At 42.2% G+C, this 26891-nt stretch overlaps 1 protein-coding gene across 12 annotated transcripts in view; it reads right to left on the bottom strand.

Annotated features, from left to right (window-relative positions):
• Positions 1 to 26891, bottom strand: part of LOC117550722 (rho guanine nucleotide exchange factor 9) — a 72375-nt gene that overhangs the window by 6828 nt on the left and 38656 nt on the right. For 5 of the 12 annotated variants that reach the window (XM_034223233.1, XM_034223236.1, XM_034223241.1 and 2 more), the window contains 9 exons: positions 23071 to 23250; positions 20975 to 21097; positions 19811 to 20011; positions 6498 to 6677; positions 5439 to 5671; positions 4070 to 4199; positions 2749 to 2880; positions 1057 to 1300; positions 287 to 355 (listed from right to left, as the gene is read on the bottom strand). In XM_034223233.1, coding sequence (XP_034079124.1) covers positions 287 to 355; positions 1057 to 1300; positions 2749 to 2880; positions 4070 to 4199; positions 5439 to 5671; positions 6498 to 6677; positions 19811 to 20011; positions 20975 to 21097; positions 23071 to 23250 — 1492 coding nt within the window. Of the gene's footprint in view, positions 1 to 286; positions 356 to 1056; positions 1301 to 2748; positions 2881 to 4069; positions 4200 to 5438; positions 5672 to 6497; positions 6678 to 19810; positions 20012 to 20974; positions 21098 to 23070; positions 23251 to 26416; positions 26630 to 26891 lie in introns of those variants that run through there. The other 7 variants (XM_034223234.1, XM_034223244.1, XM_034223239.1 and 4 more) reach the window with 4 other exon arrangements.

Below are 26891 nucleotides of genomic sequence, written 5' to 3'. Positions count from 1 at the left end.
CATATCGATTCTTCCTCGTGTACGGGCGACAGACATTTGACTCAAAGCGATACAAAAAAAGTGATATAGCGAGAAGACATGAATCCACGTGACTTTTCTAGCTTACTCAGTACACAGATAGTCCATTCATAAACAAAGTAGGCGTGTTTTAGAAAACGTGTAGACAGTTAAAAAAAACAAAAAACAGAGCAGGTTAAGGAGTAAAGAGTAAACAGCGATGAGAAGACAGAGCACACCAGCGAGGAAAAGAAAAGGAAAATCACCTGATATCTTCTTGTTGCCTCACCTTTCTGTTTGGTCACCTTTCTCACTGTCATGGCCGCCTGCCGCTTCTGGTACTCAGAGATCTCGAAACCTTAACCGCAAACCATTCAGACATTTACAATTCATTAGCATTCATTTTAATTGTGATTTATTAAATACATTTCTATTTTTTCACATTTCTATTGTCATTTCTTTCTATATGGCTTCCATTTTAATTTAGATGTATTGTTTAGATATTTTTATTTTTTTCACATTTTTTATTGTAATATTCTGTTGTAATGTAAAGTCATGTTTTTGTATATTTGTATACAGCTTTCATTGTAATTTAAAAGTATCATGTTAGTATTTTTTCAGATTGTATTATAATGTTTCTTCTTTACAGCTTTAAATTGATTTATTGCATATCATTTTATATTATCATTATTATTTATTTATTTTTTCTATTATTCTATATTTAAATGTGTTTTCCTATTTCTTTGTTTATGCTGTACACACCAAGGAAATATTATTTATATATAATATATTTTAATACTATTTTATTTATGAGAATAAAAGGGATGTAACAATCCATAAGAAGCTGCCTTTAACTGTAACTTAAAAATCTGCTATGAGACTTTATTTAGTTTTTCACAATAAAGTTAAAAAAAACACCTTAATAATGAATAACACATGTTGTCATGCTATGATGTGCATATAGCATGCTGTAGCTAAGTCAACATGTGCCTGAAACTCCATTCCCCCTGTGAATGAAACCTTTCCAAACAGGGCGGAGCAGGGCGGTGTGTGACTAACCGATTTTCTCGTCCTCCTGCACCATCTTCCTCTCCTCGTGGAAGGCCCTGAGCCAGCGGTTCTTCTCCTCTGGCTTCTTGGCCAGGAAGATGTGGATCTCCTCGCTGTCTTTGTTGCACAATTTGAAGGCGTTCTTCACGCTGACGTTGAAGTCGTCGTCGCGCCCGTCTGTGGCGTCCCGCACGTCGTAGCGATCCATATCGATGCGGCCCTTATAGTACAGGATGTCCCGGCGAATCAGATCCTGGGGAAGAGAGAGAGAGAGAGAGAGAGAGAGAAAGAGAGGTGTCTGTTAGTGTGTGTGCGCTGAACCTCAGAGGTGTCAACAAGCATCCTGCCCTCGGTGTCCTGAGCCTTATGCAACCCTTTCCATCTGCTGCACACACACACACACACACACACACACACACACACACACACACACACACACACACACACACACACACACACACACACACACACACACACACACACACACACACACACACACACACACACACACACACACACACACACACACACACACACACACACACACACAAATTGTGCATAACAATAAAATAAATACATTTCAAATAACATATACCATAAACTAGTAATAAGCGCCCAAGTGTGTAAGATACATTAAACGTTCAGAAATGCCCCTGTCAATGACTAACATTATCTCTTTTATCTTCAAGTTTATCCGATAAAATAAACTAGATATTTATTTTTACTTATATTCCAAAGTACCCAACTATTCCTTTCATCCTTGGTTACTATTAAAATCATTTTTGGATATTTTATTCTTTTTGGTCCAAAAAGAAATAGTGAAAAATGCAAAATTCAATCACAATTTCAAGTTAACATCTCAGAATGTTATCAAACCAAAATTGATATCTTTTGACTGATATTCACATTATTAATAAACAAGACAAAGAAGTGCAGATCCTCACATTACTGTTGAATAATCAAGCTTTACCGCAGCGCATCATCTCATAAATAACCTGAATCTACAGTACGTAGCTCTCCAGGAACAAGACGGCCACATGAAAAACATCACGTTAAATATTGCCTGAGGACCAAATACCATCCAGTCACACTATAGGGGTCGAGGAAGGTAAGGAAAAAACAAACACGGGTGTCTTTTAATAAGCATGCAGAGACAAATCTGCATCCGCATGCTGATAAGGAAGAGATGGGCGGAAAATATGGAAGGCTACATGCAACGTTTTCCAAACTCCCTCGATGTTCGACAGTGATAGAGTACGGGGGAAAAAAGACGTTTGTGTGTCTTTGAAATGATTGCTCCTCTGTGACGCACTTTTCAAGCCTCTCTTTGTGTGTTTGTGCAGCGGTGTTGGTCTGCGTTTGTGTCTCCGTGTGCACTTTTGTTGGGTGTAGCCGAGCGTGAACATCAGTCTGACAGGAGAGCACAGCCTCGGTGCATTAGAGCCCAAACTAACACAGCTCCATTTTGTAAAAGGTGCGGAGGATTTTGAACGCATTTCACTAAGGGCTGGTGCGTCTCATAGCGCATTGGAGTCGCAGCTCCAGAGTAAGTTCAGAAAAGTCTTTAAGCGTCTGCGTCAACAGCAAAGTGATATATCGACTTGTAAGAAGATAAGATGAGGCTGCGTTTGAGCTCGTCAGCTTGTTTTTAATCCATCAAGGTCTTTATAAAAAGGAAGCAAAAGAACAAAGCCAGCGTACCTTCTTACAGAGGACCAGCTGGTGATCAAAGAGGAAGAAGACTCGCTGCTGGCTGCGCCCGTACGGCTGATAGATCCATGACAGCTCCCCGGTGTAGATGAGCTCCGAGCTCCTGTCCAAGATATCGTCGCCCTAGACACACACACAATGTGTAAATGAAGGAGATACTATTCTTATAATGAATTGTCAAACCAATTTTGAACATAAGAGTAAAGACAGGTTAATATGATGGAGTACTGGTGTCCTTTAAGGTACAAATAAATACACTTGGGCTACATTTGAAGGGCAAATGTATGTTTTAGATTAAATCAAATTACAAAGAACAACTTGGTAATGGATTACAATAAGAGTGCGACGTTTGCGAGAAAAGAAACTCACACATTTACATAAACAAAACTCTCATTTTCAGGGATTATTAAATCATACATTTAGCAAGAATCTTATTTTGAAGTTTCTGAGATTAAAGTAATTATCATGTTGTAAAAAAACTGCTAAATAAACAAGTTAAGTATCTACTTCTCAGCTTATGAACACAGTTTAGTGAGTGCCTTCTGTGGCATTTTCTAGCCTGAGAAGTCATAGTTATATCATCAAGTTTAAGTTAGACCTATTTGTCTCTGAGGGGCAATTTGGACTGCTGCAGTGGCAGTAAAACAACAACAACAGACACACACGGAAACAAAGTCACAGATAAGAACAACAGGTGAAAACACACAGGACAACAATTATAATATTAGGGAAAGAAAGAAAGAAAGAACGATTCATAAGATAGAAAGGAAGAAGGAAAGAAAGGAAGATTCATAAGATAGAAAGGAAGAAGGAAAGAAAGGAAGATTCATAAAATAGAAAGGAAGGAGGGAAGGAGTAAAGAAAGAAGGAAAGAAGGAAAGAAAGAAAGAAGGAAAGAAAGGAAGAAGCAAAGACAAATAAATCAGCTTAGGCTTGAAAACGTTTTAGTGGAAGTCTAACAAAATTAACAAAAATATATTACATTTAAAAAAAAAGTCTGATAGTGAAAGTCGAGAGGACATCACAAATATTTAAAGGAGTTTTAAAGGAGAGTAAAAAGGATTGACTTTATGAATCTTAAAGGCATATAAATTAGATTAGTAATTAAACCCGTTCCCCCTCAGTAACCTTGAGATTGTGACCACATTTAGTGAGAGATATTGGGCTTCTATGTCAACTTTTCTTTCAATGCCGGGGCAATATCTGTAACCAAACAGAAGGACCAAACAGGCCAGAGCAGTTCTTGCCAATGAACAACATGAGTGGGCATTGGATGCTTTGGAAGGACTCCACAGAGAACACACAAACAAACCTCCCAGTCCAGAACGGAGGCTTGCCACTGGGCGATCTTGTCGATGTTCTCCAGTCTCCTCTTCCTCTCGTTGATCTGCTGAGTGACGTTCCGCATCACTGCCAGCGCCGCTGCCACGTATCGATAATCACTGCGGACACAGTGTACACATAATTACTCCTGGGTGCTAGAGGGGGAAAGTTATAGCTCTTGGAGTTTGGCCATCCTTTAAAGAAACCCATGTAATGTTGCAGCAGTGAGTGATATAAGGTAGCCTATTAAAGGACTTATAAAGTCAAGTAAGAGCAATACGTCAGCTGGAGCACGGTCCAACACCACACTGCTGTCTCGTTCTAATCAGCCACTTTCTCCATCCACTGTTAACTGCGACTATGCTAACTGAGCCGGATCTATCCCTCTGGCTTAGATGTGAAACGGATCCAATCCTCACTTTGGAAGATAATGTGTGTGTGACGGTGTTGTGTGTGTGCGTGACAGAGAGCAGGCCTATATCTGGCAGATTGTCTCCAGCTCCTAACAGTGGAACGCTGTGATCTGGCAGGCGGCGCTGGCACCTGTCCCTCTCTGGCTGAGAACGGAGTCGTGAATGCCCCGGAGCTGGCTGAGACGCTGAATCACTCACGCCATGTTTTGGTTGCTCCGCACGCATGAGTTTGCACATCTGGATGCCCGCGTCTTGTGCTTGTGTGCTGCGCAGTGAGTGGAGGAGTGTTGATGCATGTGCCAGCTAAAGCCCAAATTCATATTTAATTTGCAGTCTATTTATATCCGGAGTCCTACACAATAGCCATGGACTGAAATAAGAATGAGTTGATGCTCAGTATTGTAGTAAAGGTTTACGATGAAACTGAGTTTACCTGATTATATTTCACTCAAAAGCAATTATAGAAAGCTGGTCAAATAAACCCAAAACCTGCAACAGCTACATTGCCACTGGTGTTTGTTTCGTCAGTGAACTAATCCTTAAAGAGGCCCTATTATGCATGTTGGGGGTCTCCCTTTCCGGTAGTGAGTTCAAAAGGTTTTTGTGCATGTGAATGGTCTGCAAAGGCTAACATCTCAAAGTCCACACTAGAGGGGGTTTCTCTCCCACACACTTCTTGGACTCCTTTGTAGTGACATCACTAAGTAAAACTCGCTCTCCGACACATTTTACGTTATAGGCTAAGGAGCGGGACATCTGGGCTCTGGTTTTGGACAGAGGGTGCAAAGAGGTGCTGCAGCACAGGCAGTGTGAGAAAAATAAAGAGCTTTTTGAACATTAAAGCATGAAGGCATGGCCTCTTTTCTTTTCAAAACGAATGAATAACTATCCAAAAAGCAACACCTTCTGCTGATGAAATGTGAGCATGGCCAGAGAGTTCTGTACCTGTGCTCCAGCGCAGTGTATTTGAGAAGCTCAGCCAGCTGGAGTGGATATTTGCAGATTTTCTGGACAGGGGTGAGCAAAAAGCCGTCGATGGCAATGTCGATCATCTGCTGGAGGAGGCGACAGGCTTCGAAGAAGTGCTGGTACCTCCCATCCCTCATCAGTTTGCTCAGCTCCATACAGGCGTCCAAGTGGTTGTTACAGTATTCAGAATAGATCCAGAAACCATCTTGCTGTAGAGAATAAAGGGGCGAGAGACACATGATGAAAGATATGTACTGAATTCTCTTCTCAGTAAAACATGCTAGTGTCAACATGGACAGATAAGAAGCTCTGGTTGCTTGGATGTTTTTTATTATAGCAGTTTTCATGATCATGACCTAATTATCTCATTATCTTGAAATAAACAGTTTGCTGTTGACTTAATTATCAGCACAGCTGCTATCTCAAGATAATGGAATAATTAAGTTCTGATGGTGAGATAACAGGCCAAACTCAATTATTATCAATTTAAGCTTCTCTAAGCTGGACAGTGTGTGTATTTTCATCAAAGAAGTAAAGATTTATACGCCTAATATAATAAATAAACATTTGTACACTGCCAGGTGTCTCAATAACCTGTCTCATAACAATAACAATAAAAGGAGTTAGGTGGTGTGGTAAAGATTCAGACAACAACTCCCATGACTACTATAGTATAGCAGTCATGGGAGTTGTTGTCTGAATCACCATTGCCTTCTACTTGGATTCTAACTATACGTCTCCTCTCAAAAATGAGTTTTTATAGTTAAAACATAGTTAAAAACAACCATGATCAAAAAAGTTAAAATGTTGATTAAACGTCGATTTCTGATGCTTCTGCAACGCAGTGGCAAAAGAGATAAAATGCTATTAAAAGGGAGCAAATTAATTGATTACAATTATGGATATTGATTCTATAGAAACATTTGGAATAATGTCAAATAAACAACCTCAAAAAAGTGTAACAGTCGTTTTTAGACATTTCAATATGGAAAAGTTACACATCGTACTTTTCCCTCAAACACTAATTGAACTCACGTGTTCTAAAAAGCATGGCCCGATTTCAGAGAGGTGGGGGTCGTCTGTGTTGTACTGTTTTTCCAGGTCTCTAACAAAGCCCATTTGGAAGCGGTAGATGTCCTCGATGTTCCCGAAGATGACCTTCAGCTGGTCGTCATTGAACATGTCCACACGCTTCCTGCACTGGCGCAAATAGCCCTGAAACAATATGGGTTAAAGCTCTGTGAAGTTCACAACGAAGATACAGTTTAACTGCCAGTAAAGTACAATGTAGGCCATAGCTTTATACATCTCATCAGTATGTTTGTTAATTCTTTGGAATAAACACGTGAAGTCATTCCTTAAACATTATTCATGCGAGTCCAAATGGACTTTGACTCTGAAGCTTCCGTAGAGTCAGAAACAATCTTGAGTAGGTCGAACTGTGGCCTCAATTTCAGTCGGTCCAATTCTTGTGGTTAATGAAATGCCCTGAAGCTTCGGCACCTTGGGGAAAGATTTACTGTACGAGGTAGCTTTATGCTATTTTGCACTCCATCACCCAGTACCCTTTGTTTCTGAAAAACACATGCAAAGCATTTTGTGTTCTGCTTATACAATGGTAACTGTCAATAATGGAAACTAAAGTTCTGTTTTAAAAGCATGGTGCGTCTGCTATTTGAGAAAAGTAATATGTCTTTCCAAAACAATCGATGTGGGGGGATTAAAATAATGTGTATGTATCACGCCCGAGAGAGTGATATGTGATGTTGATGCAAATTTCCGTAGTGGCCAAACGGTGGTACCACAACTTCAGTGTCAGTCCGTGATACTGCTGCTATTGTTGAAATGCTGTATATTTGATTGGGTGGGTTTGGGGAACGGCCTGTTCTAAATCCATGTAAAGCACATTGTGACATGCCTGTGCCTGTTTATTCCCTCAGGCAAGAAGTGCAGAGGTGAAATTTACGCTTTACTGCAACAATTTTTAAATATTACGCTTCACTCGAAATATAGACAAAGGGCATATAGAGGATTATGGCAGTGGCGTAGCCACCATAGGGCCAGGGTGGGCCCAGGCCCACTCAGTTTACTCATTGGCCCACCCTGAGAAAGCTTTGGTGTAATTTACATTTTTTATTTTTTTATTATTTTATTATTATTATAAAAAGATGTATTCACCCATTGAGAATATCCAAGACTTCAAAGTGAAATTCAAGTGAACAAGTATCGAGTTTAATTAATGTTTTATGTGTTTTATTCTCTGAACCGAACTCATTTACGGTAAAAACTAGGGCTGTCAGTCGATTAAAATATTTAATCACGATTAATCGCATGATTGTCCATAGTTAATCGCGATTAATCGCACATTTTTGATCTGTTCTAAATGTACCTTAGAGGAATATTTTTCAAGTTTGTAATACTCTTATCAACATATGAGTGCACAATTATGCTTTATGCTAATGTTTATTATCATTTGAACAATGACAAATATTCTCATGAATATTAAACACAACAACCTCTGAACATTACAAATATTCGCCTCAATTCAACCTGGAACCTCTCTCATACAATAACACAATACAAAGTGTGTGTGTGTGTGTGTGTGTGTGTGTGTGTGTGTGTGTGTGTGTGTGTGTGTGTGTGTGTGTGTGTGTGTGTGTGTGTGTGTGTGTGTGTGTGTGTGTGTGTGTGTGTGTGTGTGATGGATCGTTGGAGCTATGTGCAACTCAAGGCATATGCTCGAACGGGAGCTGCCTGGACGCTGCTATCATGTTGCGCACTATCCGTGCTGAGTGTGCTGACTTTTCGTACAATGTCCCACTGTCTGGCTTCCTGCATAAAGTCAAGTGTTCGGCGCAGTTGTGGCGAAATGTCGCTCCTCTGTTTTCATTTAAACAGCTCCATATCCGTTAGCGCAGCTAGCTAGCACCAGATGCTAACAACAACAATGCACGTAAGGTCTCTCTCTCGCTCGCTCGGGCCACACATACACACACCCTCCCGGTCCTCCCGATGGCCAGTCGGTGCCTGCCGGTGAGCGTGGAAGTGTGGTCTGCCACAAGTGGGCGGCAGGAGCGGGGCTGTCAGCATCAGCCTGTAGATGGTATTTTAAACTCGATGCGCTCTGAAACTACGGGGCGGCCGAGGACAAAAAAATCCAGATGCGTTAATCGCGTTAAAATAATTAGTGGCGTTAATTTTTTTTTGCGTTAACTTGACAGCCCTAGTAAAAACAGATTGTTGGTTCCGGCGCGCGCCATAATAACGTGAGAGAGGCAGAGAGCTGCCTGCAAAATAAATGATGGCTCAAAGTTCACTAATGATAACTTTTTTTAAAAGCCAGACTCCAAGAAGAGCCCCCACTGCCCTCATCTAGCAGCGATCTATACGATCATTTTTCTGATAACGATGAAATAACCCCGCCTCCCTCTCCCCACGTCTCCCTCTCCCCACCTCTGCTGCTGGGCTGTCAGAAGAAAAAAAATGTTAACGGAAACTCTGCCACACGGTTCCCTCGTCCCTTGGAAGAGGCGGAGAGGTGGGTGTTTTTCATCTGCTGGTGGACAGTCCGGAGAGATATACACAGGGTTGGGTTGTAACGGAATACATGTAACGGTGTTACGTAATCAGAATACAAAAAATATCTCTTTTAAAATATAATGAAAGTTAGAAACGGAGATGGTTAGATAAAATGTGCAAGATAACGTTTATGTAGCATTTCTTTATTGTTGAAATTATGACATTCATAACGGGATAAAATCAAAGTGAATGGCCTGCTGCTGCTGAATGCATAGGGCAAGTGACTGGAAAAAGTTTTAAAAGTGATTACATCGTTTCAGATAATAATAATAATAAATAATATTAATGATGATTCATTCTATTTAGGAGCGCCTTTCAAAGCACCCAAGGACACCTTACAATTCATAACATATTCTAAGGAAAGGTTTTAAGACAGTACAAAGAATGCAGTCCAGGTGATGTTTTTTATGTGGGGTGCAGATGAGAGAGCTGTCAGAATGACACCAAGATGTTGTGTTTGTGCTCTTGATAAGCCATTAAAACAGTAAAATACGTGTCTCCTGTTCACCAAAACATACCCATCTGTTATGGAAAAAGAAAGTATTCCAAAAGTATTCCAAAATGTAATCTGCCACCGGTACCGGTGGGGATTGTTGTTAGCTTCTGATGCGCAGAAGAAAAATCTGGCCCACCCTATTTTTTACAGGCCCACCCTAAAGTACATTTCTGCCTACACTACTGGATTATGGAAAGATGATTAGATAAGCACAAAACATTTGCACTAGAAATTCCTGCCCACCCAAAGTCATGATGCAGGTGTTTAGTTTCGTTCTACAATACAACCTTTATGTAACAGATGCTGTGCTGGTGGCAACATTTTAGAAATGACTGCTTCACATGCAAAAGAGAAGTATGCAGTCTTACTTTAACAAACTTTTTGTGAATTTAATCAGCAGGAAGGCCTGATGGCATTGGGCTACTGTCCTTGACAGTAGGGATGCTCCGATCGATCGGTCACCGATCGAGATCGGCCGATACTCACTCTCTACCGATCGATCGGTGCTCTCTAAACATGCCGATTGCGAGAGCCGATCGCATGACGTAAAATACACTGAACAAAATATAAATGCAACACTTTTGTTTTTGCTCCCATTTTTCATGAGATGAACTCAAAGATCTAAAACATTTTCTATATACACAAAATAACCATTTCTCTCAAATATTGTTCACAAATCTGAAAAAAATCTGTGATAGTGAGCCCTTCTCCTTTGCCGAGATAATCCATCCCACCTCACAGGTGTGGCATATCAAGATGCTGATTAGACAGCATGATTATTGCACAGGTGTGCCTTAGGCTGGCCACAATAAAAGGCTACTCTGAAATGTTCAGTTTTATCACACAGCACAATGCCACAGATGTCGCAAGTTTTGAGGGAGCGTGCAATTGACATGCTGACAGCAGGAATGTCCACCAGAGCTGTTGCCCGTGAATTGAATGTTCATTTCTCTACCATAAGCCGTCTCCAAAGGCGTTTCAGAGAATTTGGCAGTACATCCAACCGGCCTCACAACCGCAGACCACGTGTAACCACACCAGCCCAGGACCTCCACATCCAGCATGTTCACCTCCAAGATCGTCTGAGACCAGCCACTCGGACAGCTGCTGCAACAATCGGTTTGCATAACCAAAGAATTTCTGCACAAACTGTCAGAAACCGTCTCAGGGAAGCTCATCTGCATGCTCGTCGTCCTCATCGGGGTCTCGACCTGACTCCGGTTTGTTCTCGTAACCGACTTGAGTGGGCAAATGGTCACATTCGATGGCGTCTGGCACGTTGGAGAGGTGTTCTCTTCACGGATGAATCCCGGTTTTCACTGTTCAGGGCAGATGGCAGACAGCGTGTGTGGCGTTGTGTGGGTGAGCGGTTTTCTGATGTCAATGTTGTGAATCGAGTGGCCCATGGTGGTGGTGTGGTTATGGTATGGGCAGGCGTATGTTATGGACGACGAACACAGGTGCATTTTATTGATGGCATTGTGAATGCACAGAGATACCGTGACGAGATCCTGAGGCCCATTGTTGTGCCATTCATCCACGACCATCACCTCATGTTGCAGCATGATAATGCACGGCCCCATGTTGCAAGGATCTGTACACAATTCCTGGAGGCTGAAAACATCCCAGTTCTTGCATGGCCAGCATACTCACCGGACATGTCACCCATTGAGCATGTTTGGGATGCTCTGGATCGGCGTATACGACAGCGTGTTCCAGTTCCTGCCAATATCCAGCAACTTGGCACAGCCATTGAAGAGGAGTGGACCAACATTCCACAGGCCACAATCAACAACCTGATCAACTCTATGCGAAGGAGATGTGTTGCACTGCGTGAGGCAAATGGTGGTCACACCAGATACTGACTGGTTTTCGGACCCCCCCAGACCCCCCCAATAAAGCAAAACTGCACGTTTCAGAGTGGCCTTTTATTGTGGCCAGCCTAAGGCACACCTGTGCAATAATCATGCTGTCTAATCAGCATCTTGATATGCCACACCTGTGAGGTGGGATGGATTATCTGGGCAAAGGAGAAGTGCTCACTATCACAGATTTTTTCAGATTCGTGAACAATATTTGAGAGAAATGGTTATTTTGTGTATATAGAAAATGTTTTAGATCTTTGAGTTCATCTCATGAAAAATGGGAGCAAAAACAAAAGTGTTGCATTTATATTTTTGTTCAGTGTACATGACACTTTTCTCTGTGCACGGCAAAACAAGCTCGCCAAAATGGCTTCACCGGTCTGGTATTATTTTAAGGTGTCCGAAAAAGACAGTAAAATAGCGGTATGCAACGTGTGTGAAGCAGAAATCCTGCAGCTCCGCCCGCCGGACCGGTGAGCGGAGCGAAACACACACTAAGAGTTAGACCACACAATTAGCTATTTTATCTACCTCTGGAACAAGCTAAACTAGTAATACATATATTTATTCTTCACTGTCGGGTCACTCATTACTGGATCAGTGAGCTGCATGAGATACTGATAGGCTGTCAGGAGAGAGAGAGAGGGAGAGAGGAAAAGAGAGCGCTTCCGCTAATTTCTCCCGTGTTATTATCCAAAGTGAATGTAAACTTGAATAATGTACTTCATTTGAATGTAATAATTAAGTTGATTGTTGTTTGTGGAAGCTCCAGTGAATGAGCCCCATTAACTGAGTTTTAAACATCACTTTAAATGGAAGATTTAAAGTGATGTTTAAATCTTCCATTTAGGCCCCGCCCACTCAATCGGATCGGCGATCGGCAGGGGCGCCGCCAGGGATTTTGGGCCCCATGAAAATATATCACATTGGGCCCCACCACCAGGCCCAGGCCACGCCAACCAAGCACAATTGCTGTAACCACACCTCCAGAAACCCAAACCAATCTTTCATGCTTTAAATAACTCTACCTGTACAGGTACAGGCTTTTTTGAAAGCCTGACTTTGTTAGTCGTTGAGATATCGTACACACGTAAGTACTAGCATCCCTGCTCACATTAGTGAACGAGCCAATTCTTTTGAACGGCTCTTTGGTACGAACTAGTGTTAATTTCGTCAGCTATTTTTTAATTTAGTTTTAGTCTTAGTCCTGTGTTAAATTTTCTTTTTAGTTTGAGTCATATTTAGTCACCTTCATCCTGTTTTTATTTAGTCAAGTTTTAGTCGACTAAAAGTCTGAGCATTTTAGTCTTATTTTAGTTGACTAAAACAGTAAACATTTTAGTCAAGATTTACTCGACGAAAAGTCTGAGCTTTTTAGTCATATCTTAGTCAAAGAAAACTAATTATTTTAGTCTACTTTTTGTCAATGAAAACTGTTGAGTCTTTTTTAGTCATCAGATTATATAGAACATTTCAGTCAAAGTAGTCTAGCCAAAACCAATAATTTGTCATTTTAGTATATATAAATAAATAAGATTATATCTTGTCCTTATTTGATGAAAAACACAGGTTGAATGATTAAGAATGCAGCTTTGCAGAGAGTATCAGGTCAGGTTTGTGATGTTTTTACCTGTGTTATGGCCACATTGCTTCCCTTCTGATAAAACAATGCATTCGCTTTTTTTCTCCATCGTTTCTTTCTCCCAAGCAGTGGTGGCTTTAGACTTTTTCGTTGTCAGTCATTTTGACGGACAGGATCGTAACATTTCCGTCATAATCCATTATTATCCGTCGAGTGCACAATTTATCACTCACTCGCGCTGACGGGGGGGGTATTCGGTTAACGAGAGTGCAACCACTGCTCCCAAGCAGTTGCGGCGCCAGAGATTTTCTCTAGGGGGTGCTGTGGGGTAGCTTGACGTTTCATAGAGGGTGCTCAAACATTAAGGGTTTCCCATTAATGCACCAGCGCTACAGTTGAATTTTCTACTGCAACACTCCCCACACGCACACACAGTGTACCCGCGACTGTTACAATGAAGGCTCGATAATCAGCTCACGGCATATAGGTGTAAGCAGGGGTAAAGTGCTATTTTTACAAGTGGGGGGTGGACCTCACCTCCTCTAGGGGGGTCCTCACCTCCTCTAGTGGGGTCCGGGGGCATGTTTCCCCCGGGAAGATTTTTTTAAATATTGAAGTTAAAAGCATCCATCTGGTGCGCTTTGAGAGCAACATTAAGAGATCTATGGATACATCTCTCAACATCCATATGACACAGAACTGTAAACAGATTTTCTATTTCTTTATAGATCTTTTTTAAATCACACACCCTTTTAAAACAAACCGTTTGAGACCCACTGAGATAACTAGACTAAAGTTAACTATCTAAACACTGAGAGCCCTTTACTTCACCTGAGCTGAGGTAATCTGAGACTATCCGTATGGGAGGAGAGAGTTCTCCCTCCACCTTGTTGTTGAAAAAGCTCCTTATATCCGTTAGCTTGGCTAGCTAGCACCAGATGCTAACCACAACGATCTCCGGTAGAGGCGAGCTCTCTCTCTCGCTCGCGCACGCACGCACACAAAATGGCTCGTGCCACACACACACACACACACACACACACACACACACACACACACAGAGAGCAGAGCTTGAATGAAACACAGAGACCAGAGAAGCTACTTGTAGGCTACTCACGACGCTAGGCTATTATGTGCAGAATCCCTCTCGCTTTCAGGTGGTTTTGATTGAGTGTCCACACGTGGACGTTTAAGGACTAAAAAACGATCCATCTTTCACTTTGCTGTTAGCAAATAATGTGGTGCTTGCTAACAGGACTCAAGTGTCAAAGTAATTTAGCCTATGGGTAGGTCAAAAATCGAATGGGTGCTGGCCATTGGCCTAATCATATCACCTGTGTTGGCTTTATGTGTTTGGTCAAAAATGTGTTTGTTTCACATTTGCATTGATGTAATCAATAATGTTTCTAATTTAATAAAAATAATAATAATTAAAACTGCGGTCGCACTTGTGCGCGCAGTGATGAGCGGGCCCTCGCGTCCGTGCGCCTGTCGGGGAGGGCAGCCGGTCGTCCCGGCGTCAAGCAGACGCGCGCGAGTCCTGGGAAATTAGCCGTTTCTCATTTCTATAATTTTCGCGTCCCAGACTCCCAGGTCCTCCGGCAGCGACCCGGAAACGGATGTCGGCGCGCCGTCTCGAAGGAAAACACATTTCTCTAAAGGGTCGTCGAGGATCGATTATCGAGGAGGCTGTCTGGAGGAGCCGTAACCGAGGATACACTGATTTAGAGGAGAGAGGAGTGTCTCTAGAGGAGCTATAACCGAGGGTACACTGAAGTATTTTCCTGAGACGATTTCAGCCAACAGTGATGTTTAAAAGAGGCGTGACGCATGGCTAGACTTCTGTCAACGAAGCACAGCTCTGCAAACTGTTCCCGTTGTGATTATAAGTTATTCAAGATGATCAAATGTCCATCAGACTTTCTGCCCTTTACCGTTTGTTTACTCACTAATCACATCTCCCCTGGATGTTAGGCTCTTTTTTTTTAATACAACCGCTTTCATTGTGACGCAATGTTTACAGTGAGAACATCAATAATGTAACAGGCCTACATTACACACTTTATTTGTATGCTTTAGTAGATATCTACAAGTAAACAGTAGATCTTTTTCATGAAACCATATCGTGCTTCACATAATAAAATATACAAGGGCTGTAGCCTGATCTACATGATATGCTTTAGGAGCTGTATGTGTGTGTTGTACAGTCAGTAGGTGTCTGTTGTGGAGTGTATAGGTGTCTGTTGTAATTGATTTTGCCGCCAGCAGAGCCGGTGTGTGTGTGTGGTTTTGGAGTTATGAGCATTTATTTCTAAGCCCCGCATTTAGATTAATGACAGGCATATTTATCGACTGACCATGCTCATTTTCTACGGTAATGTGTCTGACCCTCCACTGATGCTGTATACTAAGTTTGGCGTTGAAAAAGAAAACATGGAAATTTAAAGTAATATTTCACTGTTTTTAACATTATGCTAATTAAAAAAAAATGAAGTAGGTGGAGCTTTGGGGTTCAAGGACATAATATGTAGAGTAGGTCCACCCGAATAAGTGGGCAAAATTTCAGGTCATTCGGAGTTACGGTGCCACTTTGTAAAGGTTTCCAAAAATGGAAATGTAGTAGTTTGGATTAATTTGTGACATGTAAATCGTCAAAAATGGTACATTCTCCGTTAGCTTACGAGCTCCCCGTTTGAGCTAGCAACTATTTTCTTCGCAATTTAGCATCATATTGGATAGGGGCTGAACTTGTCCTGGATTGGAATTTTTACGATCATTCCCCTAGGAGGAGTTCGCAAGAATGTGCTTAAAATGCATGAAAAATGCACATTTTTGAAAATGGCTGACTTCCTGGGGGGCGGGGCTAATGGAAGGCAATTTGAAATATGTGTGCAATCATAATAGTAATGTGTATACAGCGTTTCGTGAATATCGGAAAAACTATATGCGAGCAGTTTGGAGCAATTTGCGCCATGTAAATCGTCAAAAATGGTGTATTCGCTGTTAGCTTACGACCTCCACGAGTAATTTTCCAATGATGTGCTCCTCAATTAAGTATCATATTGGATAGGGGCTAAACCTGTCCTGCATTGGAATTTTTCTGATCATTCCCCTAGGAGGAGTTCGCAAGAACATGCGTAAAATGGCTGAAAAACGCCCATTTTTCAAAATGGCCGACTTTCTGGGGGGCGGGGCTAATGGAAGGCAATTTGAAATATATGTGCAATCATAATAGCAATATGTATACAGCGTTTCGTGAATATCGGAATAACTATATCCGAGTAGTTTGGAGTAATTTGCGACATGTAAATCGTCAAAACTGGTGTATTCGCTGTTAGCTTACGACCTCCACGAGTAATTTTTCAAAAATGTGCTCCTCAATTAAGTATCATATTGGATAGGGGCTAAACCTGTCCTGCATTGGAATTTTTCTGATCATTCCCCTAGGAGGAGTTCGCAAGAATGTGCTTAAAATAAATGAAAAATGCACATTTTTGAAAATGGCCGACTTCCTGGGGGGCGGGGCTAATGGAAGGCAATTTGAAATATGTGTGCAATCATAATAGTAATGTGTATACAGCGTTTCGTGAATATCGGAAAAACTATATGCGAGCAGTTTGGAGCAATTTGCGCCATGTAAATCGTCAAAAATGGTGTATTCGCTGTTAGCTTACGACCTCCACGAGTAATTTTCCAATGATGTGCTCCTCAATTAAGTATCATATTGGATAGGGGCTAAACCTGTGCTGCATTGGAATTTTTCTGATCATTCCCCTAGGAGGAGTTCGCAAGAACATGCGTAAAATGGCTGAAAAACGCACATTTTTCAAAATGGCCGACTTTCTGGGGGGCGGGGCTAATGGAAGGCAATTTGAAATATATGTGCAATCATAATAGCAATATGTATACAGCGTTTCGTGAATATCGGAATAACTATATCCGAGTAGTTTGGAGTAATTTGCGACATGTAAATCGTCAAAACTGGTGTATTCGCTGTTAGCTTACGACCTCCACGAGTAATTTTTCAAAAATGTGCTCCTCAATTAAGTATCATATTGGATAGGAGCTAAACCTGTCCTGCATTGGAATTTTTCTGATCATTCTCCTAGGAGGAGTTTGCAAGAACGTGCGTAAAATGGCTGAAAAACGCACATTTTTCAAAATGGCCGACTTTCTGGGGGGTGGGGCTAATGGAAGGCAATTTGAAATATATGTGCAATCATAATAGAAATATGTATACAGCGTTTCGTGAATATCGGAATAACTATATCCGAGTAGTTTGGAGTAATTTGTGACATGTAAATCGTCAAAAATTGTGTATTCGCTGTTAGCTTATGACCTCCACGAGTAATTTTTCAAAAATGTGCTCCTCAATTAAGTATCGTATTGGATAGGGGCTGAACGTGTCCTGGATTGGAATTTTTTCGATCATTCCCCTAGGAGGAGTGCGCAAGAATGTGCTTAAAATGCATAAAAAACGCACATATTTCAAAATGGCCAACTTTATGGGGGGCGGGGCTAATGGAATGTATGTACAAATATGTCCGCAATTCCATGAGGAATGTCTGTGCCAAAATTCGTGAAGTTCTGAGAAACGATGTGACTACCACACAGGGCGCTAGTGAGCAGTTTTTTGGAAAATTTACGTTTTTTTTTTACATTCTCGAAAAGGTCCTGGGCTCTGACGTTTGTCCCAAGTTTTGCGTCCGAAGCTCATTTTATGCTATCGCATTTTTAAAAAAATGTATAGGCCACGCCCACATTCTGCATTTGTTGCGACACTTTAAATCTGAGTTCATAGTCACCCCGAGAGTATGTGTAAAAAAAAAGAAGAAAAGATGAGTCCATCTGCCCTTGAGTTATAAATTGGTGGTGTTTTTGGCGCCCCCTATAGTCCAAAAATGAAAATGCGTTGGTGTGCCTATTTCCCAAGACAGACTGAACCTATTTACCAAAATCTGTGATGTTTGGATACATTGTTGATGAGTTATGAGCATTTTTTTCTAAGCCCCGCCTTTTTGCGAGTACGTTTTAATTCATGGCGGAAATATTTATCGTTTGAACATGCTCATCTCCTAGGGTAATGTGTATGACCCTCCACGGATGCTGTACACTAAGTTTAGTGTAAAAAAAACTAAAATTGAAATTTAAGTGAATATTTCACTGTTTTGAACATTATGCTAATTTGGAAGAAGAAAAATGTAGGCGGACCTTAGGGTTCCAAGAGGATTATTTGTAGAGCAGGTCCACCCGGATATGTGTGCAACATTTCAGGTCATTTGGAGTTACGGTGCGACTTTGTAAATGTATTCCGAAATGGGTTTTTCATAGGTGGCGCTAGCGAGCACGTTGGACAATTTGAACTCATTGACTCCAGAATAATGTATTTTTCACCAGTCCTGGCGTCCGTGCAAAATTATACAACTTTGTCAGCGTCCTAAAGGCCTCAAAAACAGGAAACGCTGGCAGAAAAATTATAATTCCACCAATAACAATAGGTGCCTCGCACTTCGTGCTAGCGCTTCGTGCTCGGGCCCTAATAATAATTTTCGAAAAAAATAAATAAAATAAACATATTTATTGGGGGTGCTTAGGGGGGTGCTTTGGCAATCCTGGGGGGTGCTTCAACGTTATCTTTGATAATATTATTATTATCAAATAGTTATAGTAATGTTAATTATTGATGATTGATGAAAGGTTACTTAAACATTTTTTCTTACTGTTCTACAATTTTTTGGGGCCCCTGTCAGTCACGGGGCCCTTATAATCGTCCTAACTTTTCACCCCCTTACGGCGCCCCTGGCGATCGGTATCGGCCGATACTGATTCCGGCGATCGGTCCCAAAATTGTCGATCGGAGCATCCCTACTTAACAGTGTATTATATTGTTATTGATACCAGAAAAACAAGCATGAAGGTATGGAAAGGACATCGGTCATCATAACTATAGTCTATTTCACATTAAAATATACCAACAATAGTGTACATGCATATATGTATTAGGCTACAGTGAATTAATTGTATGCCATGTAAAGCTAGGCCCATATACAGTCACACAAATGCATTTAAAAAGAATTACAGAATTGTATGAGTGCACAGAATTGAGGACTTTTTAAATATATTTCAATAACAAAGTATACATTTGGATGTGTCATGTTTTGAGTTTTTTTTATAAAGAGCCTTGCTTTAACTGAAACAAATTCCAAGGCTCTCGTCTAAATCTAGCCTGTCACTACGGCATGAATCATAAAATAATGACAAATGTAATCTGGGCTGAACATCTCCAAGTGTGGCTGCTGCCATCGCTGTTTACAAGTGACAAATTGTGTCTTAATATCTTGAAAACAAGAGAAAAAATATGCCTTGAATAGAAGTGTGAATGTGGGAGTGTGAAGAATTCATACTAGAGTGTTGTGTAGCATGAAATGGGCCGCTCTTTCTCTCACACACATTTCAGTTGATTCAGCTTCTTACGTGTGTGTGTGGCCTAGCATTACTATACTTGTGGGGACCTAAATCTGTTTACACAGTCACGTGTGGGGACTCGCCTCCCTTATGGGGACAAATTGGAGGTCCCCATGAGGGGAATCATTAATTTTAGGGTGAAGACTTGGTTAGGTTTAGGGTTAGGCATGTGTTGGTTATGGTTAAGGTTAGGATAAGTCTCCAGGAAATGCATGTAAGTTCATGTAATGTCCGCTGAAGTGATGTATACATGGTATATGTGTGTGTGTGTGTGTGTGTGTGTGTGTGTGTGTGTGTGTGTGTGTGTGTGTGTGTGTGTGTGTGTGTGTGTGTGTGTGTGTGTGTGTGCACGGTTTAGTACCTCGCAGATGTCCTTGAGGTGTTTGATGTAGTGTCTCTCTGTGCTCATGATCTCGTTGATGACGTTGGCTCTCATCTGGTCCCGGTTCTGGAGGGGCGAGCCCAGACACAGGCAGTCATTGGTCGGGTCCAGGTGCCCGTTCTGCACCTCACTGGTCCCCTCGGACGGCTCCCCTCCCCCATCCTCCTGGTTCACCCACAGCTGAGTAAAAAGAAACACACATACGCACACACACACACGCAGAGAAACACAGAGCCACACACACACATGCACTTGAATAAGAAATGTGCACAGTTAAGTCTCTTAAGAGTATAAATCTAGCAAAATGAATTAATAAACACATTTAGGTATTTATATTAAAAGATCTTTTCCATATAAGTGGTATTGGTCACTCCTCGTGAGCATGAATGCACACTCACACACGAACACATATCTCACACACACAGAGCTTCATTTAGAGGGTCTCTGGTAGTTTGACCAGAGTGTCCCTCCATAAAAACGAGCGACAAACTGCAGAGTTTAAAATAAATATCTCTTTCTGCGCACAGAGATTATTTAATGCCCAACTCCGGCCCTGTGTGTGACTCAAAAAGACTCCCTCCCCACCGCATGCACGTACACTCTCATTCAATTTCCTCACATATGCATGCACCTGCGACACACACAGTACCCAACACACACGGTGCACTTCACTATCTCTCATAAAAAGGGGCCAAGTGTGCGTGGTTTCAGATGTCCAGCAGCCAACACCTGATGACACACAGTTTGCCAAGAGAACATCAAAGAACCGACGGGTAGAATGCCAAACACAGGATGAGAAATGCAGCGCCAAAGACAAGCAGAGTGACGGGTGGAGCACTGACTGCAGACGGAGAACGAGTAGCGCGGCGTTAAGACTGAGAAAAAAGTCAGAGTCAATAGTAAATGGAGAAAGTAATCAATATTTAAAAATAGAAATGTACAGGAATAATGATTCCAAAATCTAATAATGCTTTTAAACTTTACTTTTGACTCGTCAGTTCTGCCTCTGTATCGACCCCGTGGAGGATGGTGTGAAAACGTCATGTTAATGTTTGGTAATGTCGAGGGTACGTTGCGTAGACAGACTGGAGCGGGCGGGTGGGCGGGCAGGCTGGATGGGTGGATGAAGCTGGGAGAACGCACCTTTGACGTGGTGTTTTGGAACCGTGGAGTTGCTATGGGGTTGAGATAGAAAACCTGTTTTGTTTGGGGCTGAGGAGGGTGGGGTTCCACCTTGGAGAGAGAGAATGACAGAACAGAAAGATACTTTTTTTTGGTCGACAGTCAGTCAGCCTGTCTGCCCTGCCCTCTCAGGAGTGAGGATGGAAGGGTGGAGAGGTGGGGGATGGCCATGAAGTGTATCTGTGTGGGGAGAGGAGAGGGTGTGTGTCTGCTGTGGGAAGCCTCCACCTACAAACAAGGATGCTAGTTCTTCCTTCGGTGAGTAACAGAAGTAGGGAATAACATGCAGTAGCTGCGTCATCAGTGTTTAGTCCAGCTCAAATATGGCTGGGATTATATAATCACCATGTAAAGTGAGGACGTTGGATATTTAAGTGGGTTTCAAGGGTAGGAAGTTTAAAAAGGCATCAGCAGCTTTGTTTTCGCTGTCCCTGAACGCCCGATAAAAGGCACTTACTGTAGCTAGCTATTCTCTCATATCTTCAATGTTTACAAAAATAAAGCATTATTTAACAGTTTGTATATGTGTGTGGAGCAAGCACATCAATGTGCCTCATGCAGGAAGCATTAAAAGTACATATTTCATATTTTGTACAATTTGTTCTTATTGCTTAGTACCTGGGATCCATCAATGTTTTTTTTGCTATTTTCAAAAGAATATTTTAAGCACTCTTACAAAGATAAAAAAAACATCTAGCTTTCACAGTCCGGGAATCGATTCTCCAACACAAGGAATCATTATGTTTGAAAAATGTGAGGAACATTTAAAAGAAGCATGTAATCAAGTGTTATTATAATGATTGGATAATTACATTTGTAGGCTAAAGAAAATATATTGGCCCATTGATCCTAATTAAGACTATAAAATCCCTGGAGGATGATAAAGCATGTGTCCAGCTACAAAGGAAGCATTTCACTCTTTTTAAATCTTTTTAAATGTCATCATCAGTACTGACCGTCAGAAAATGTTGACTCATTTAACAGTATTTTCATTTGACTACTACTGAAATTCTTCTTTTTATACAGTATATTTGTTTTTTGTAGACATTGCTCCAATTCTCGGGCATGCACCAGAGTGTTTGCACCCGGCACCTGACCTTATTTAGTGTTCAGTGGGCGTTACCAAGGCTAATTATAAACACTTGGCCATACGCCTCCAAATTACGGTGACGTGTTATTTATCATTCAGCACACCTGGGTATGAGTAGATATGCATGTTAACAATCTAAGGTTGACTTTTTATGTATTTTCCTCCATAAAATCAAGAGAAATCTGCTGCATAAGGCTCGATGCTTGCGACCCATGTGTGTGTTTTTGTGTATATGACCTCAACTATGGTGATTTGATCTATATGAATGCACCTGCCCATTGCCTGGAAAAGTTAGATGTCGCCTATCACAGTGCCCTGAGATTTGTTACTAACTGTAAAGCACTTACTCATCACTGTACCCTGTATGCCAAGGCAGGTCTGCCTTCACTAACTGTACGGAGGCTCAGTCATTGGTACATGTTCATTTACAAAGCCATGTTGGGTAAACTACCTTTTTATATCTGCTCTCTGATCTCTCGACGAATTGAAAGTACATATTGCCTGAGATCTCATGATGTTGTTTTATTAAATGTGCCAAGTGCTAGGACTGTCTTAGGGAAGAAAGCTTTTAGTTGTGCAGCTCCACTAAATTGGATCAGTCTGCAAACATGTTTAAAACTGAGCACTTTGGTTCCCCTGCATCATTTTAAAACTCAGCTGGGTGACATGCTGTTTGATACTCATGGTACCTGTCACTGTAAATAGAGTTTGTAAACTGTACCCTGTACATTATGTTGTATGTCATCCTTATTGTTGTTCTGTTGTTTTTATGTTACATGTGTAACTAATGTCCTGCAGGTCACCCTTGAAAAAGAGATCTTTTGATCTCAAGGGGCTTCACCTGGTTAAATAAAGGCTACAAACAAACTAAAAAAAACTAAAAAAAACTTGTGTGCATATGTTTATTCCAGTGTGTGTGGGTGTGTGTTTTGTCTATGGTGTCCAGCTATGGCTGCAGCAAACTCACCCGTACGAAGCTGGCAGGGAACCATCCTTCCTCCTCGTCAATCTGGCCCCACCACCAGTCCTTGTTGGAGGCGTCCAGCACCTTGATGACGTCACCGGCCTTAAACGCCAACTCCCGGTCCGCCATGGTCACATGGTCCCATACCGCCTCAGCGTTGACGATTGAACCTCCACTTATCAACTGGAGATATGGGAGGGAAAGACAGACAATCTTACGCTTTATTCTCATAATGCGAAGCGCTGTGGGAAGACTACTGCAACAGCAGGAGGACCAATACTGATCCACGTGACCTAAAACAGCATCGAAATCAAATTTAAAAGCGATTATAATTCAGTACTCAGTCTCCTTTTGGCCTCAATTTATGTGAATCCTTGTTGTTAAGCCCACTCAGATTATTAATGGATGCAAATACACACCCTCAAAGCCAGGGGCCCAGTTGCAGTTTAGGGATTGCAAAATAGGATGACACAATAGCCAAGACACAGACCACACTACGACACAACAAGATACGACGACACAAGCCACAACGAAGAGCCATTAGTGGAGAAACAACACAGCGTTCAGAAGCACAGCACCAGTCTCCACACAGGGATGGTAATTGGCCCATTATGACATTAGAATAATTACATGTGTTAATGTAATATAAATGCAGAGGAGCAAACAAATGTGAAGGGATAATCTCCTTTCCCTCATGCTGTCACCATGGCTTGTTATTTTATCAGCGGCACAGTCTTTGACAAAACATGGAAGGGTGACTCATCAAATCTGTTCTATTGATTTTAGCATCATGAATAAATAATGTGGACATGGGAATGAATGTTTTCAACTGTGCGCATGCACTGTTATTTTTGCGAGCTTGCATTGGGAACAGTGTGTAATGTTTCCTGTCAGGTGATCAGTATTCTACGGGGGTTTCAAAGAGGCTAAAGGTGGTTCTCATTAAAGGACAAAAGATGGCGGACAATGTTCCCGAGAAGGACATCATCCATCTACCAAACAGCCTATTCATCCATCACGCCGAGGCTTTGTGGCCTTCGAGGCGTGCAAAAACACTATATGTGCACACGTGCAGCCACACTTCCCATACATTAAACCCCTGCATGCAGCTGAGGCACGGCTCCAACAGTTTGTTCCAATTGTTCTCCCCGACGTAGTGTTCATCAGCATTCTCCGGTCCGGAGCTAACCATGCGTCGAGTCCCTGGGGCTGTGGGCCGAGCAGCCAGCGCTAACCGAGCCTGACAGGAGCTGCTTAGTCTCTAGGTAAGGAGTTATCAAAGGCCTGCAGACACGGGATGTCACATGGACGGACATTATGTTAGTTCTTCACTTGTAATAAGGCTTCTGCGTATTAATATTGAGGTAGTGTTACTTTATAAGCTGAGTTTGTTTCCCCCTTCTTTTATTCTCTGCCTCGTATAAAATGAAATCCCTTGATGGTAAAACCTCTTTAAAATGCACCTCATCACTCCAGCACAAATATGCTATTCTACCTATGTGCTGATGCGGTGTGTTTTTAAGGAGGTCCACAGGAAACCGCATACTGTGTGTGTGTGTTTGTTTGTATTCAGCCGAGCCCCCCAGTGAGGATGTAAGCTCTCCGACTCAGCAGCTACGTTGCCCCTTCAACCTGTAGACAAGCCTTCTTCCCCGATAGCTTTACTGAGACGCCTGCGGGCATACGAGCCAATCAGGGGCAGAGGAGGGGGGACATAGGGAGGGACCTCCATGCCTGGAAGGGAAAGAGCGACCGTCGTCATGGCGACAGATGAGGATGCTTCACTGGTATTGACAAGATGATGGGATGAGGCAAGGACGCTTCAGGAGGCACCAGAATATGTCTACATTTAAGTGTGTGTGTGTGTGTGTGTGTGTGTGTGTGTGTGTGTGTGTGTGTGTGTGTGTGTGTGTGTGTGTGTGTGTGTGTGTGTGTGTGTGAAGCAGCTGACACACAAAGAGTGAAGGCTGAATAACTGCAACATCACTCTGCTAATTAAATATTCAAATAAAAACCTGAGTTAGTAGTCGATCCAGTAATGAGATCATTTCTATGTCAATGCTAAATTGCAGAAATGTACACAGTGGAGGCCTCTGCACGCAGGCTCTAGATCAAAGATGTCATTGAGAAGGTGGATCCAATCCCGTATGGGAGCCAGGGTAGCAATAGATCTTATAACCTATACATCAAAGCTCTCCACTCTAGAAAGAGAGGAAGATTACCGCAAAAACATGTGTCACGCTGCCATGGAAACAGCACCAATGAATAGTACTCAAAAAGATTTTAAAATCATTGGGGATTCAAGAAAAAGGATTCATATTGGAATAGTTACTGGAAGCCACAAAACAGCACCAATAGAAGAGATGAGCCTCTGCACTCGGGTCAGATTTACTTTTTGCTTCTTTACTCTGATGCCTGCTTTACCTAATCCAGCCCCATCCCCCCCCTCACATGCTTTACAGGACAACCCCATTTTCAGCCCCATTCACTCAGAGCACAATCTCTCCACTCCCCATCAATCTGCGGTAATATAGCCAACAGAGTGGCAGAGTGAAGGGGAGAGATAGAGATCCATTCACAGCCTCCCCTCATCCCTCCATCTCCCTAATGAGATCAGCACTGCCCTCTCTGATACGTAGCATCATTTCCCCCCCCCTACATGTCTGAATAAATTAGAAATTACATTACATAATCAATCTCCCCAATCCCTGCCTTAGCACTTCTTCACACCTAGCTTGATCAATGTGCAAGACACACAGAAGTCTCATTACCTGTGTGTCTAACAGCTGTAATGACCTATGTCATGATTATGGTTACGCTGCAGTTACAACATCAAAGATCAGAGGGCCAAACGTCCGCCTTTACACCGCAAAACCTGTATTTGGGTCAATGCAAATGAATGCAGAGAAATGTATCCCTATATATGGACATATGGGACAATGCTATCTGTTTCATGGAGGCCGACATGTGAGAACAGAAAGCCTATTGACTCTATTATATCATATTTGCAGTGCAACACATCAGCATTCACTGCACTGGCAGCTCCACTGCATTCCAACATCCTCCTCTATCTCTAGCCATAGCACATCTGCAGCAAGGCACCTACAGCATCCCTGAGCACGCACACACACACACACACACACACACACACACACACACACACACACACACACACACACACACCACACACACACACACACACACACACACACACACACACACACACACACACACACACACACACACACACACACACACACACACACACACACACACACACACACACACACACACACACACACACACACACACACACACACACACACACACACACACACACACACCTTACCATGTTTGTGGCAAACTGTTCAGAGAGTGTATGCATGGAGAAGTCCGGTTCATACAATCATGATAATTAAATCTCTTTTGAGAAGCGGTCGAGGGGATGGGTCCTTCGCGAGAGCTGAGCGATGTCGAGCAGCAAGGTGCCGTACTCCAGAAAAGAGGCTCCTCTTTCCGACGCACTGAGTGAGTCTCGCGCTCCGTCCTCCCTGTGTCTGCCAACCCTGTTATGTAATACACTTATACCCCGAGTCTGGGAGCCAATCAAAGACGCTCTGCCTAAAACCGGTGAGAAATACACTCGCATCCTCACACACGTTGTTGTCTCGCTCAGCTCACACCATGCGCACATTGACACTTCTGCTTGCAAAGCATTTAATGGTACTCTATTAGGAGGCACCTGCCCTGGAGGGGATTACAAATGTGTGAACGCTCGGGACGTGTGCACCACTCAGATGCAAAGAGAAGCTACAGATTAAACC

The sequence above is a fragment of the Gymnodraco acuticeps genome, unplaced genomic scaffold, assembly GCF_902827175.1.
Source record: "Gymnodraco acuticeps unplaced genomic scaffold, fGymAcu1.1, whole genome shotgun sequence".
Classification (NCBI taxonomy): Eukaryota; Metazoa; Chordata; class Actinopteri; order Perciformes; family Bathydraconidae; genus Gymnodraco; species Gymnodraco acuticeps.
Note: the sequence above shows the minus strand (reverse complement) of the source record. Positions and strands in the feature narration are given on the sequence as shown.